Source organism: Ostrinia furnacalis, unplaced genomic scaffold (genome assembly GCF_004193835.3).
Source record: "Ostrinia furnacalis isolate ACB-3 unplaced genomic scaffold, ASM419383v2 OfSCF3220, whole genome shotgun sequence".
In the NCBI taxonomy this organism is placed as follows: Eukaryota; Metazoa; Arthropoda; class Insecta; order Lepidoptera; family Crambidae; genus Ostrinia; species Ostrinia furnacalis.
In genome coordinates this window covers 262,288-278,383 of record NW_021133459.1, presented here as the reverse complement: position 1 = coordinate 278,383, position 16,096 = coordinate 262,288, and the positions used below count along the sequence as shown (strand labels likewise).

At 37.6% G+C, this 16,096-nt stretch overlaps 1 protein-coding gene across 2 annotated transcripts in view; it reads left to right on the top strand.

Annotated features, from left to right (window-relative positions):
• LOC114357541 (solute carrier family 16 member hermes) overlaps positions 1-16,096 on the top strand; it is a 55,501-nt gene that overhangs the window by 23,071 nt on the left and 16,334 nt on the right. For both annotated transcript variants that reach the window (XM_028311222.1, XM_028311223.1), the window contains exons 3-6: positions 9,019-9,135; positions 11,335-11,478; positions 15,095-15,221; positions 15,733-15,912. In XM_028311222.1, coding sequence (XP_028167023.1) covers positions 9,019-9,135; positions 11,335-11,478; positions 15,095-15,221; positions 15,733-15,912 — 568 coding nt within the window. The remainder of the gene's footprint in view (positions 1-9,018; positions 9,136-11,334; positions 11,479-15,094; positions 15,222-15,732; positions 15,913-16,096) is intronic.

Sequence of the window (16,096 nt, the reverse complement as noted above, 5' to 3'; positions counted from 1 at the left end):
ATAGGGATAGAGACATGCGATTTTTGGTTTTACAAAGATAATACGATAGAGAATAATACAAAGTAATAAAAATCACCTATTATAGGGGCATTTTTTTGAGAAATTTATCAAATAACCAAAAAAATACGAATTTTTAAGCAGATTTTTTTCAAAAAGTCTCATTTTTTATTATTTGTTGGCATTTTCTGGGTATTTTATTTATTTTTTCAGTATTACCTGTTATTTAGCATTATTACTGTTTTTATTTTATCAGGATATACCTCTTAGTTTAAAAGTTATTACGTTTTCTTTACAATAAGTAATTGGAAGAAAAAAAAATCGATAAAAAATTAAAAAAAAATCTCAAAATAAAAGACAATGCCGGAAATTGGCGTCTTTTTTTTTTCGCGCGGCCATCGACCAAACTTTGTTTTTTGATTACAAAATAGTGTAATAAACCAAACTTACTATGGCATGTATACCTCTAAACTCAGTCTGAACTGAGTTACGAGCATTAGAAGTTTGATGATTTTCATACTAGATTTGCTTTTTGCGCGCAAAGTTTTGTAAGAAATTGCAACAAAATAGTGAGATTGTATGTGTAAATAAACAATATCATCCATTAAAGGCTCCAGACATCAGTATGGAGCAGAATCAGCGCAATAAAAAAATAGCGCAATATTTTGTAGCAATTTCGTACAAAACTTGCGCACAAAAAGCAAATCTAGTATGAAAATAATCAATTTTCTAATGCTCGTAACTCAGTTCAGACTGAGTTTAGAGGTATACATGCCATAGTAAGTTTGGTTTATTACACTATTTTGTAATCAAAAAACAAAATTTGGTCGATGGCCGCGCGAAAAAAAAAAGACGCCACTTTCCATACAAAATCTGGCATTGCCATTTGACCTCTTTTTTGTCGATAAAAATAGGTCTAGTTTCATCTTTTTTCATATGTACACTTTAACGTGACTCACACTGTATAAAAAACTAGCTGACCCGGGAACTTTGTTCCGCCTTAATGGCAATAAATAAGCAGACTTTTTTTTATTTCGAACGGGATAAAAAGTATCCTATGTCCTTCTCCTGGCTCTAAACTACCTCCCTGACAATTTTCAGCTAAATCGGTTCAGCCGTTCTTGAGTTATAAGCGAAGTAACTAACACGACTTTCTTTTATATATATAGATATCAATATTCATTACTTCGTTTAAAACACTATCATAAAAATTTGTTTAAAGCCTTCTTAGACCTTTTACACGGTGGCATGTAGTCAAAAATCATGCAAAACTTGCATCTGGTACTACCCAGACAGCGAATATAAACAAACGGTTTTTTGTTAATTCTAAATACAGATTCAAATATAATGTACGAACATATTATGTTGAAATTAAAAATGTACTATTCTAGTCCATTATTAGTAAACATGACAATTTATTCACACTTACATTATTTCCTGTCTGATTTTTTACATTCACAACTAAACATAATGTCCATTCAGTCTTTCATCTCACAAATACTACCAACTAAGTATTAAAAGTTCAACCATTTCTCCAAAAAAATTGAGGGTAGTCAAAACAATAATCAGATCATTCGTTCTCCATGACACATAACAATCGTGACAAAGTCAGCCCAGTTTCCATTGTGAAGTGTTATTGTGTTTGCAAAAGTTTATTCCATTTTCAAAAGTGCGTTCTATTTTTAAAACTTGGTTCCATTTTCAAAAGATTGTTCTTTTTTTAATTCAGTGTAGTTATTTTTTTAAAGTTTGAACAATGAAGGAGAAGGAGGTTAAATACAAGAAGTTGCGATGTAAGTTTGTACAACTTATAATTTTATATTAATCTCAGACTGAAACGAATGTTGTGTTCAGCTACAATCAAATGAGCAAATATTTTTTTACATTTTCTTTTTTTTTTTTTTTTTACATATTTTTGGAGTGTATTTTTCTTATGCTCCTACGTAAATCACGTACACTCCAAATGATTTACTTAGAGACAAAAAAAACCCTACTTATATGTATTATAAATGCGAAAGTAAATCTTGTCTGTCTGTCACGCTTTCACGTCAAAATCACTAAACCGATTTTGATGAAATTTGGTATAGACTAGAGATAGTTTGAGTCCCGGAAAAGAAAAGAACGTAGGATAGTTTTTATCCCGGTTTTTGAAACGGGAACGAGCTATAAAGTTTTCTGTGATAAAAAATTTAAGGCGGGCGAAACCGTGGGCAAAAAAAAGCTAGTTAAATAAATAACTGGGTTTTTAATTTCACGATAACTCTTCACTTAAATTAATAAGCAATGCAAATTCAAACCATCTTCATATCTTTTATTATAATATCAAATTGTTATTCCGATCACATCCAGTTAACTGAAACTGCTCATATACAAAAGTCGTTAAAGGATTACCATCCTAATCCCTGTTGCAATAACGTTCAAAGCTGTATTATAACGCTCTTAAGCGTGGAGTAAACAAACTTTAATTGATATAAAACAATGAGATTGTACTGTTTGTCTTGATACTCTTGATAGATCACGCGATGTGACGTATGAACCACACCCAACAACAAAAGTCGTTTAATTGCTGCAAATAGGCTTTAAAAACCGCTTTTATACGTCCCGAAGTCCTAATAATTATATCTTACTAGCGGCCGCCCGTGACTTCGTTCGTACGCGTGGATCCCGTTTTACCCGCTTAGGGGTGGAGTTTCGTAAAATCCTTTCTTAGCGGATGCCTACGTCATAACATCTACCTGCATGCCAAATTTCAGCCCGATCCGTCCAGTGGTTTGGGTTGGGCTGTGCGTTGATATATCACTATATCAGTCAGTCAGTCAGATCATATTTAGATGACTTGCCCGCACTGTTTGTCTTTATGTCTTGATCACATATACCACACCTAAAGTCACAAATGTCGTTTAATTGCTGCAAAGGGGTCATCCATAAAGTACGTCACACGTAAGGAGGGGGGGGGGGGTTGACAAAGTGTGACGTGGTGTGACAAGGGGTGGGAGGGGTCCTGAGTTTCGTGACATCACATTTCAATTGTTTTAAATATTTGACATAATGTTGATTTCATAAAAAAATTTAGGTACTTAATTTAAATGGAAATGAAACTAATTTCGGAACTGCTGTTAATTTAATAATTTTTCGATGTGAAATTGCAAAACATGTGACGTCACACTAGGGAGGGGGGGTCTCAGAAATGTGACCACCTGTGACAAGGACGGAGGGGGGGTCAAAAAATCATGAAATTCGTGTGACGTACTTTATGGATGGCCCCAAATAGGCTTTAAAAAGCGCTTTTATACGTCCCAAAGTCCTAATATAGGTAGCTTGCCTTGCAACCACTTTGGGAGAACATGACCGGCTGGTGTTGAGAAGAAGTGGTGGAACTCACAACTTAAGGAAAAGTCTTTTTTAATACGAAGCCGCGATAAAAATCTAGTCAATTCATAATACATGCGTTTTTCTCACTGCATTTAAAACCAATTATGATATAATTTACTGCTGTCCGATGTAGAACAAAATTATTTCACCATATTGTCAACCTTATCCCCCTTGAAATAAGATTCACTAAAATAAACCGTTTTCCAAATTGACTGATTAATATTTCGACCTTAATGTTAAAGTGATTGGATACAAAATTGATTGTTTTGTCGATAATTGAAGATATGCAAGGATTTTTCTAATAATTTAGTTACACGCGAATTTTCATACAAAACGAACATGCGTTGAAAATAGTGTTTGTTGTCTATAATGGAGGATAATAAAAACAATGAAAACAAAAGGGAAAAGAAAGGTACGCATCTTTTATGCTTAAAATAGACTAGCTGTGCCCGCGACTTCGTACCTATCTATGCGTGAAAATAGTTTGAATTTTATTTCCCGTTTTTGCAACATTTTTCTTTACTGCACCGCCCCTATTGGCTGTAGTGTGTAGGCTTTAAAGCCTTCCTCAATAAATGGGCTATCCATACACAAAAATATTTTTTCAAATCGGACTAGTTACTGAAAAAAAATCCAGTGGCTTGGCCCGTCGACCAAACTAAAATAGGCCAAGTCACTGGAAGACTCAGTACCTATGAAAGGCATTAACCCTTTCAACAACTGGGATAAAAACTATCCTAGTATTTTTTCCCACGTCTCAAACTATTTCTATAAAACATTATTCTGACAGACAGACAATGCTACTTTCGTGTTTTAATATTATAGTAGAGGTTTCATAACTATAAAAAGGAAAGGGCAGTGACAATTCATGTATGGAAGTTGGATCAAGTGCTGCCCAGAATCAACCCATAGTGCATTTTGTTCCTCAGACCAATAGTGCACTTTCAGTTTACACTTTACATTAGTATTGGCCTGAGGAACAAAATACACCTAGGTGCCCAAAGGAGGCGCAAACACCTTTAAAGGGGGGCGCGAGCCATCTGTGTAGTCAAGGATAAAAAACTGCGACCGCTGAGAGACTGCGTCTCAAATAAATTAGGGAACCCTTGCACTATGGGTTGATTCTGGACAGCATTTGGTCCAAACCCTGGCCATCCTGGTACTATCCTTTAAAAGCTAAAACCTTTTTTGCTCAATTATTGGGTGTCTTCTGAAAAATTTATTAAGAGCCAAATTTTCTATTACAAACACATATTTAACTCGATGTGTTGTAGTTAATAAACTACATTTAGTATTGGCATAAAGAGAAAAGATACTAAAACGGTTGTTTAAGCAAAATTAGTTTTTCAAAGAAAATTACTGGAATTGAAGTTATGGTAAACAAATTCTAATTCTGTGGACATAGAACATACGGTTGTATAATTGGATCGTAATTTATTAATCAGAAGGCTTATTTGTTAATTTTTAACTGATTTCTGTCCGTGTTTTCTCTTGTGACATATCACAGATTTTACCCTAATTTCGTCTCCTAAAAAAAGAAGCCAAGTTACTTCTAATAACATTTAATCATCTGCTAATGAATTCAATCAATATAGGTCCAGCCGTTTCGGAGATTATCAGGAATTTACAGACCGAACTACAGTTGGATGTGTGCTTAGAAAAAAGCTTTGTTAAAAGAAACAGACACTTGTTTAAAGATTAGACGTCAATGATCAAAGGCATTTTTATTTCATATTTATTTTGGCAGACAGTACGTGATAAATAATCATATTTAATTACATAGATCATTTATTTGTTGATGTAATATCCTTTGAAGCCTGATGGCTTTTCGCCCATCTTCTCATCATCATCGTAGGCCTAGTTTTTTTAGGTCAGATAGTTTGATTTGGCTCTTTTAAAGCTTATTACATCAAACAGGATACATCCCTTTCCACCCTGTATATCAGCACATCAAGCAAATTAAACACTGCACAAGATAACATGCAAACTGCGGATAAAATAGGTGCCATTATGCAGCAAAAATGTACTAACCAGATGTTTTATAGCTGACACGTCATCATCATTCATTTTAGTCTGCACGACCCTCTCTATTTTACCAGAGGCATATGGAGGATTTGGCCTACACTCCCCATGCTGGCTAGACGGGTTGGGGAGGTATAGCTGACTAATGCCCGTTTTCACCATCAATCCCTAATTTTTAAGTGACCCATATGAAAACAAAATTCCTGTTATGTGCTAGCCTAGGAGTCACTTAAAAATTATGGATTGATGGTGAAAACGGGCATAATTCTGTCAAAATACAGGCCCGTATGCTCCCTCCAGCTCCAGTTGGCATTCAGCCAAGCTGTGCGAGGTAGCTATTAATAAAGGGACGCATTTATCTTAACTGCACTAAAACGTAATTAAGAAACGATATTTTATTCTAATAAGATACTATAAAGTATAAACAAACAGACGTACCTACGCAGGTTCTAGTAATACTAAGGGAGGGGGAATGTTAATATTTTGGCTTTTACTTTGCCATACGAAACATTAGATATGATTTCTAAGTAATTTCTATAAAATTGACAACATGAAAGCGGAGCCTCGGGCAATAGCTAGTTAACCAATAATTCCAATACATTTTCTTTCAAAAACACTTTAAATCAAGTAAGTGTTCAATTTGCTATAAAATTAAATTTTTATTAACATTTTTTCTTTGTTGTTTCAAAAACCTATCCTTACACTAGGTAGTTTAAAGAAAGGGATCAATTAAAGTCAAAGAAAATTAATATACTTTTTCCTTGTTCTCTGAAGTTAGTTTTCTACCTATATTTATTTACGTGCTACCAGTTACTACGCGGCCTCCTTGACATTCCTCAAGTATTAATTACGAATGGATGTAATTAACTGTGAATACCGCGAAATCGATTAAATAATGTGCTGAAATTTACAATTATAAATTCTAAGAAAAACAGTGAAAAATGGGCCAAGCTCCGCATAAAATACCTACCGTTCAGGGAACGGAACAACAGTCAACAACCTGTCAAAATTAGGACATCTGTTTTGGCAGACAAAGGAATATTTTGCCGTTTGGATGAAATAATATTGTTTCTAATTTTAAATGAGAAATTTCGAACGACAACGGTTTCGGCATTCAAAACGTCCCTAAACGATTTGTATTCTAGATGCGGTATGCGGTTAGATGAAAGTAGGCGCAGCCCGCATTATGTATGACTAGCGGCCGCCCGCGACTTCGTACGCGTGGATCCCGTTTTACCCCCTTCATCTATCTTACGCGGTTTAGATTTATTCATACAAATGTTTTATCCCGCTAACTCCCGTTCCCGTGGGGATTTTGCAATATCCTGTTGTAACTCAGCTTTAAGTTTATTAAGGTAACTACCATGCCTCTGCTCTAACTCAAGCGTCTAACTTAAGCGGTTTACATTTTTCGTACAAAAGGATTTTCCCGCTAATTCCTGTTCCCGTGAGAATTCCTAAGTATACTATAACCTGCCCAGGAGTATGAAGAATAATAGTATCAAGTTTCGTTAAAATTCGTCGAGTAGTTTTTGTTTCTATAAGGAACATACAGACGGACAGACAGACAGACAGACAAAAATTTTAATGATTGCATTTTTGGCATCAGTATCGATCACTAATCACCCCCTGATAGTTATTTTGAAAATATATTTCATGTACAGAATTGACCTCTCTACAGATTTATTATAAGTATAGATTATGTACTATGACCTGACCGCAGACCACATCCAGTGTGACAAAGATCTTTTTATCAATCCTCGGGGGACTTTGACGCCAAGATAAAATTGTTAGACTAGACTATATCATCTCATCTTGGCTTGTTACACTACCGTGTGCCCGTCCAATTCACCATATTTTTCTTGACGTATAATTTATTGAAAAATAACATCCTCGTCCTCACCTGTCAATGTTGTTTCAATGATGTACAGCACTTAAACCTATCTATTTTCATTGCAAAATAACACTTATCTATTAACTACATAAGGTGCATTGTTTACCTTAACGTGCTGTCTTTGTAAATATCTCGGGGTATTGACCTTCAAGTCGTTGACATATTTTGTTTACTATAGCACAAGTGCTTGATACAGTCAACATCGCATCAGACCATACATTTTTGCTCCAAAATAGACCGTATTGCAAAAAGATAAGACGCCACTGTCAATAGCTTGATTTACTGTCGTCTACTTTGACTGAATGATGTCTATTTTTGAGACTGCTATTTTAAGATTTTCTTACACGGTAATAAACGGTACTATTCCCACCTCTCGTTCCCACCTGCAACTCCTGTGTAGCCAGGATCTACAGCTTGACCGCCAATAACCCAACCAGTGAAGGTCCAGTTTGTCCCGGGGGAAAGTTCGACTAACATTAGCCCCGCAACGAAATTAATCATAAGAACATAGGAGGAGTTCAAATCAATCATGGTTATGTTTGTCTAATAAATAAATAACGTAATTATTTTTCTACTCTCTAGTGTATTTTTTTGGAGACGGTTTAGTGTTTAGTTTTTGAAGTCAGTTTTTTTTTAAACGGAGTTTATACATATATGTATTCTTATTTTTCCCCATTTCTTTGACCTTTCAATCATTTATTCAACTGCGTCGATTTATTAATATCGTTATAAATTATCCTTGTATTGAACCAATTAATTCGAAACTTTGACAAATTATGTATCCGAACCTTCCTCAATAATCTCTCTTATCTATTGGAGAAAACCGCATGAAAATCCGGTCAGTTGTTGAGTTAGTCGCGTTGGAGGACTTTTAATTATTTAGGTGTTATGATGTCATTTTATAGCTGACAACTCCTCCCAGCACGAGACTATTCCCACCTCTCGTTCAGCTTGACCACCAATAAAAACCCAACCAATGAAGATTAAGCTGACTCCACGCAGCATAGGACGATGTGTTATCGCGAAACTATCGGTGCACGTTTAAGCGTGGGCCTACAATACTATTTATTACTAGATTTCCGCCCGCGGCTTCGCCCGCGTGGAATTTTGTCTGTCACAGAAAAACAATATCGCGCGCGTATTTGCTCACCGTTTAAACCTACCCTGGACTACGACAAAATTTTAAAACCAAAATCAGCTCAATCGGCCCAGCCGTTCTTGAGTTTTAATCAGACTAACGAACATCAATTCATTTTTATTTATATAGAAGATAGATAAACGATTTAATGATGTAGAATTTATGAATCCGGAAAGGGATCGTAACCGTATCAACTCGAGGCGGTCAGTATTCTTTGCATGAAACTCCATACTGCAACGCACACTTATCCGCTCCGTAACGTAAACGCCTCGCCTCGCAATTGACAGCGCGGAAAGGCGATGAAAGCTCGCGAAAGGCGAGACGGTGTTGATCCCTTTCCGAGTTGATCAGTCTGCTATGAGCTTTAATCTGAAGTCCGGACGAGGCGCTGCCTTGACACACGTCAACGGCTGTGTGGCATCTCTCTTAAGTGTGCGTGTATTCGTTAGCTTCAGCCAAAAGACGTCCACTGCTGGACAAAGGCCTCCTCCAAGTATTTTCTTGGGAGAGGCCTCATCTGCCCTCATCCAAATAATTCTGTAATGTGTATGTTACCTTACCTTTAATCTAACAAATACCCTTTCTTCTTCCACAGTAAAACTCCCCTCGGAGCAGGGCCCGGTGGGCGGCCGGTTCACGATCGGGCCGGCGCCGGAGCGCGACTGGGAGATGGCGCCGCCCGACGGCAAATGGGGCTGGTGCGTGCTCGTAGGTAAATGATTGGTTACACTGGACAATTTGACGTTACATTGCTGAGAGCGTCGTGGCCTAGTGGTCGAAGCGTTCTGAGATCGATCAAAGTTAAGCATCTTTTCGGATGGCTAAACTTGGATGGGTGGCCGGAAGAATTGTTGAGCCTGCTATACCTACATGTTGGCCGAGCGTAGACCAACGCGAGCCTATGCAAATCGTCACAAGTCAAGCGCTACTGTCTACATGTTTGGCAAATCAAAGACCAACGCGAGCCTAGACCAATGGACGCAAGCTAATTTGAAAGATGCCCATACGTTGGGCTTGGTCAGTTTATATTGTGAATTGAAAGAATATGGACGTCGACGTAGAAGCTATTTCAGCTGCTGCTATGTGTGTGCTTATAATTATTATGTCAGTGTGTACCGCACGAAGGTAGTGAAAAAAAAAAGACAAAAAAGAAGGTGGTGGGTGTGTGACAAAATAGAAGGTGGGTGAATAACCGCTTCATTCTGGTAGAACTCCAAAAATTTTAATATATCGTCGTTTGTTGAGAGTGACATTTCTTCGTATACCTACGACGGGCGCTAACCGCGTAGTGATTAAACGGACAAACATGTGGACGCTATTGGCCGAATGCGCGCGAGCGCCTTTGATTTGTGACGAAAAACCGACAACGTTCCGAAGTGCAGCAAGTGATCACGAGTGACAGCGAGTCGTGGCAAGCGTTGGCAAATGCGTTGTATACACGTTGGGTCGTTGGTGCTTGCCTCCGTTCGACCAACTAGGCGAGCGCCGCCGAGCAATGGCAAGGCAACGCAAATTTACTGCCTAGACGTTGGTATTGGCGTACACTCGTCAAGGCTCGGCCAACATGTATGGCTTTGGGTAATAACCGGGATTTGATTTAAAAGGGGGCTTGTTTGTGATCGTAGGTAGCTACTAGAAAATTCGCCTCTGTGTATTACAAAAAAAGGTTGCCATCCTGCAGCAGAAACATAACACTAGGGATGACGTCATGGCGAGTGGTCAAAAGCTGCGATGCTTGATTACCTAAACTTCGATGGTGGTATACCAGAAAATTCGGAGCGTCGGGGTGTAGTGGTTGAGGCGATTACAGATCAACATCAAGATCAAGGCACCTTTTCCGATGGCTAAAATCAACATTTGAGTCATCATCTTGGCTTGGTACCCTACCGTGCGCCCTAAAATATTATCAAACTCACCATATTTTGCAGTTTTGCATACTCCTCTCGCTCGCTCGCATTTAGCGGCTGAAGAAGAAATAATATTTACTGAAACGTTGTTATTTTTTGTTAATCAACAAAAACAAGGAAAACAACATATTTACAAGTTATAACAGCCTACTACGAGTATTTTCGTAACGTATTCTTGTTCCATGTTGCCATACAATTTACAGATAATTTTATTACCAAAACAAAGAAGTATTGCGTATGTATGGCCTATTGTATACAGACAATACAGAATAAAACACTGTCAATTGAAACACCCGAATAAAATAACGGTTATTAGTGTCACAGTTAGTTGGTCAAGGTCAGGGCTACCGTTTCATTTGAGCAGATAAAAGTGTATTAATATTTTACAGTCAAAACTCGTAATCGGCCAAAACCACTTTAGAAAGCAAAAATCAGTCAAAAGCGCGCCTACAAAAACCTGCATCGCGGTGTCAGAGTTTACTACATGATAAACAACTGGACTTTGGTACTCGAGCAAAACCCGCTCGGAAGGAAGCAATAGACTATGTATTAGCAATAACCAACTTATTTTGTCTTAAAAACTCAATTAGTTTTAAATTAGCTGTAAATTAAGACTTTTGGTTGCATTGTTATTGAAAAAAGTAGTTGAATTGAGTTGACAAAATAGTGACGTCACTTGCTTGTATTGCCATACAAAACCTATGTGAGAGTCTCGTTTTGACAGTTTTAAAAAGTACGTCAATAGGCTAGATGACAAAATTTCAATTATTTGTCCTTCAGACAGATAAAATTTGAAAATATTAGTCTCGTATTTTTTATTTTCTTTCATTATTAAATAATAACAGTGCTACATCAAGTTAAAATGTCCCGTAACGTCACTTTTGAGTAGATTTTTTACTATAGAACTAAATAGAATTTCGATCATCACTATCCCACATCACATATTACAAGGTTATTAGCTTGACCTGCCTTTTTATTAATATTTAAACCTTTTTCCATTCCAGGAGCGACGCTGGTCAACATCCTCATCCCAGGCACGATCAAGTCCTTCGGCGTGCTGCTGGTGGAATTCAACGACGTATTCCAGACCAGCGCGTCCGCTTCGTCTGGAATCGTCGCGCTGTGTTACTTTTTATACAGTAGTTTAGGTGAGACAATATCCGCAACATATGATTCCGCAATTTATTACACCGATCTTGTCGCGACATGGAAAAATTTTCGTGCTTTTAAGCGATTTTGTGAAAAATATTTATTTATTTATTTATACTTCAATGCCGAAAATATTAACATTAGGCGAACTTAAAATATAATTAAATATTATTGGCAGGTTATTGCTAATTGCTCATAAGATAGGCCCCCTTGATATTTATTGTCCGTGGTGCATAATCTTTTCTTTAAGGTTTTAAACCTTTGTTTGTCACCTGTCATCCGCTTTGCAATGGAGGGAAGTCGAACCTTAATTTCGAACTCCACCTATGTTCTTCTGATTAATTTCGTTGCGGGTCCAATGACAGTTTAACTTTTCCCCGGGACAAACTTGACCTTCATTGGTTGGGTTTTTATGGCGGTCAAGCTGTAGATCCTGGCTACACAGGAGTTGCAGTGGTGGGAATAGTCCCGAGTCAATATCCGTACTTATATTATGAGCCAGATAATGCCAGGGTCTGGACCAAGTGCTGCCCAGAATCAACAGTTTCAACAGCCCAGAATCAACAGTCAGTTTTTGAGTTATCGAGGGCAAAAGTGGCTCCAAATGGTTCGTGTAACACACACGGTGCTGCTCGCCAGTTCTGTTACTTTAACTTGGCTTGACACGCTACCGTGAGTCTAGATAAAGTGACAGCTAACATAGCCCAACGAAGTCAGTGTCGGACTGCTGATTTAAGTAGGTCATTTCGTCCCATCTGAGATGAGGTCCGACTTCCATTGTCAATCGAAATTGTCGTGGGTTCGATTCCCACCTTAGGCAGTTAGATTTTTTCAAGTTATTTTAAAAATATTTAGATCGAGAGGCGATTCATAACGCTAGAATTTTTTTAATAACTAAGTCATAAGTTATCGTGAGTCTGGGTTTTTTTTGTCCATACATTGTAGATCTTCTAAAGTCCGGTTGCCGAGCAGATAGAATTTAAAATTCCGGTCGCCAAGCAGATAGAATTTCGTACAATGACCCATCCTTATCGCTTGCGTGTAATTGTCGGCCGTTTGGTGTAGTGGTTCAGAACGGACTACTATGCCGAGAGGTCCCGGGTTCGATTCCCGGCCGGGCAGAAATTGAAATGATGAATTTTAATTTCTGTGACGGGTCTGGGACTGGGTGTTTTCTATGTATAATATATACGTTATACGTATTTAAGTATACCTTAGTTCTTTAGAAATTTCCCCAAATGTAAACAAATATGGCCAACTGACATTGACGAATTTTTAGTCTATGTCAGTTGATCTACTAGTGATGCGACAAAATCTCTCGTTAATCGCATCTGTAAATGTCATTTACGGACTGCGACAGACGATTATTAGATTTTTAAAGATCGTTTGTATAGTTAAGATCAATCCCTCTTCTGATTGATGTTGTGAATAGTTGTGATCAGTAATGTGATCGTCAAAATAGGATCTTCTTAATCAAAGAAAATTTAAATTTCCCTTTTTTATTTGTTTAGGAAATATAATTTAAATTATACTGTCGGTCTAGACAAAGTGCACAATAAAATCGTAAACCAGTCGAAAAGTGGTCGAAATGCCTTTTTTATGTGACACTCGTCTGTATAATAAAGCTGAGCCCCGATTACGGTAACTTTTAACGTTTCCAATCCAGACACGCTTCTCGATTCTGCGATACGATTGGTCGTTCAACAGCGTACGTCAGCTGTTTTGACCAATCGTATTGCAGAATCAGAAACGCGTCTGGATTGGAGACGTTAAAAATTACCGTAATCGGGGCTCTGAATTCAAAGACTTCTTCGCAAAGTGTGTTGTTGCATTCAATGAAGAAAAAATAGATTGTTGAATATAACCTCGTTTATATTTTATTTTAAATTAATATTATCAAAGTAATTAATGGTCATTGAAATAATTGAATACTTGAAATAAAATCGATAAAATTTACAGATTATTATCTATGAATATTGTCTATGACTTACAGATTTTCCAGAGATAGGACCTAAATTTCAACGTCAAATGTCGATTTGACATTTTAACATGAAGCACAAATTTTCACCATCCAAATATTTTGTTAAAATATTTTGTTTTCAATGTTAGATTTCATATTTGTTTCATCATGAGAATAAAGTTGGTTTCATGAGCTTGTGAAATAATGTGTATGATATTAAGAAAACGTGAGTATTATAGTGTAATTGTGTGCACAAGTGTTTGTTTACATCGATGGAAATTTCTAAAGAATTAAGGTTTATGTTTATATCCGTCGTCTAGTACCCATATTACAAGCTTTGCTTAGTTTGGGACTAGAGGCGCAGTGTAAAATGTCCAAGGATATTTATTTATTTATTATAATTCATCATCATTAATTACATATAAGGGAGTTTTTTTCAATCCCATTTTACACATAGTTTTCTTTTGTTTTTGCTAATGTCCATGGTATATAATAAAAGATACATTATTCAACTTAATATTTCATAAGTATTAATTATCATGATTGTTGTAGGTATATTTAGCACAAATCAACAAAGTACGAGTTCAGAGCTTCGGTCCAATTTAGCCAACCGGTTCGATAATTTGTACCACAGGGTTACTAAATTGGATTTCAATAAATTTCAAGCCTATAAAAAAACTAAGGCAAAATATTATACGATACATTCTTAACAAATTAGGAAACGAAGAGGAACAGTAGTTAATAACATAGACAATCGATATTTTTTTACACGTTATCACGATTTTGAGTACAAGTTTTGTAATTCCAATTATCGTAACGCACACTTGTACCTAATCTACTTTGCCAGTCTTTTGCTTTCATTTATTGTTAGTCAAACATAACTACGCTATTATAACTTCTAAATATGATTTACTAAAAAAAAATTCAAAATCCTTTGGTAAAGTTCCATACAACTTGATGTGGTACAATTTAGCCGACTAAGTGACAGTGCTTTTAAAAAATCGGTAAAAAATATAGCTTATAAATACCGAAAAATGTTTCAAATAATTGTAATCCACACTAATTTACGCTTCTAAATAATATATTAGAAACACCCTGTGATTAAATTTAACAAAATTACAATCTAAACATGTATTGTCAAAAGTTACTTGAAAACAATGAAAAAATACTTTTCAAAATAAAACACACGTGTTTGTTGTCACGGCAAAAACCACATGGCCGATATAAATTGATTTTAGTTGTGTATCGCTGAGTGTTGCAATTACAGACATTCAATAAATACTTTACGAAATATGAGGGTGGTACAATTTACCTGGCGGTACAATATACCGAACTCTCCCCTATTGCTGTCGCGCTCGCACACTCACTTTGCGACGGGCGACCGTAGTGAGTGTGCGAGCGGGACAGCAATTTAAGGATGGGTAGCTTGGGGTCATTGTTCGTTCGTTCGTTTCAGCCAAATGACGTCCACTGCTGGACAAAGGGGTCATTGTACGAAATTCTATCTGCTCGGCGACCGGACTTTATAAAAACCTGTGATTGTACTCAGGTCTTCTCCTCAATTCTATCAATATAATATGTGTGATACGTAAACATGTTTTGTTTGTTTCTTTCTAATATTATTTTGTATTTACTTCTCTTCCTCTATGCTTCAGGGCCTCTCTCCTCAATTCTGTCAGTGAAGTGGTCGTACCGGACGGTGACGCTCATCGGCGGTAGCTTCGCGGCCTTCGGGATGATATTCAGCAGCTGTGCCTTTTCAATCACGTATCTATACTTTAGGTAAGTTGTGCCAAAGTGGACCGACGACCTCATAAAGGTCAGCCCATTTATCAAACCGGAAAGGGATCGTAACCGTATCAACTCAGTATACTTTGAATTAAACTCCATACTGCAACGCACATAAGTGCGGATAACCGCAAAGTAAACGCCTCGCCTCGCGGTTGACAGCGCGTGAAAGCCGATGATAGCTCGCGAAAGACGATGACAACTCGCGAAAGGCGATGACAACTCGCGAAAGGCGATACGGTGTTGATCCCTTTCGGAGTTGACAAGTCTGCTATGACTATGACCTGAAGGCGCTGGATGCAGGCCGCTACCAACCGAACGAAGTGAAAATCATTGGGGGAGGCCTATGTTCAGCAGTGAACGTCCTATGGCTGTAATAATGATGATCCTTCGACACGGATTTTTGTGTGTATTTGGCTTATTTGGCGCCAAATAAAGTTTTGGTCCTTCGAGCCGGATTTTCGTTTATGTATTTGGTGCCAAATAGATTATTTTTTCTTTCCAGTTTCGGAGCAATGGTGGGAACGGGCGCCGGTCTAGCCTTCCCGCCCACTGTGTACATAGTGACGTCATACTTCGTCCGTCTCCGCGGGCTCGCCAACGGCATCTGTATGTCGGGCTCCGCCTTCGGGAGCATCATACTGCCGCCGGTGCTGAGATACCTGCTGGAGACCTACGGATACAAGTGAGTGCTAATCGCAAACCAGTCTAAACCATTGTCGCGAAGTGTCAAACCACTCTAAACCAGTGCGCTCGCGGACACGCTATCGCTTCGCCAATGATCTCAAACCATCATCGCGAAGTGTAAACCAGTCTAAACCACTGCCGTGAAGTATCAAACCACTCTAAACCAGTAAGTTCACGGACAT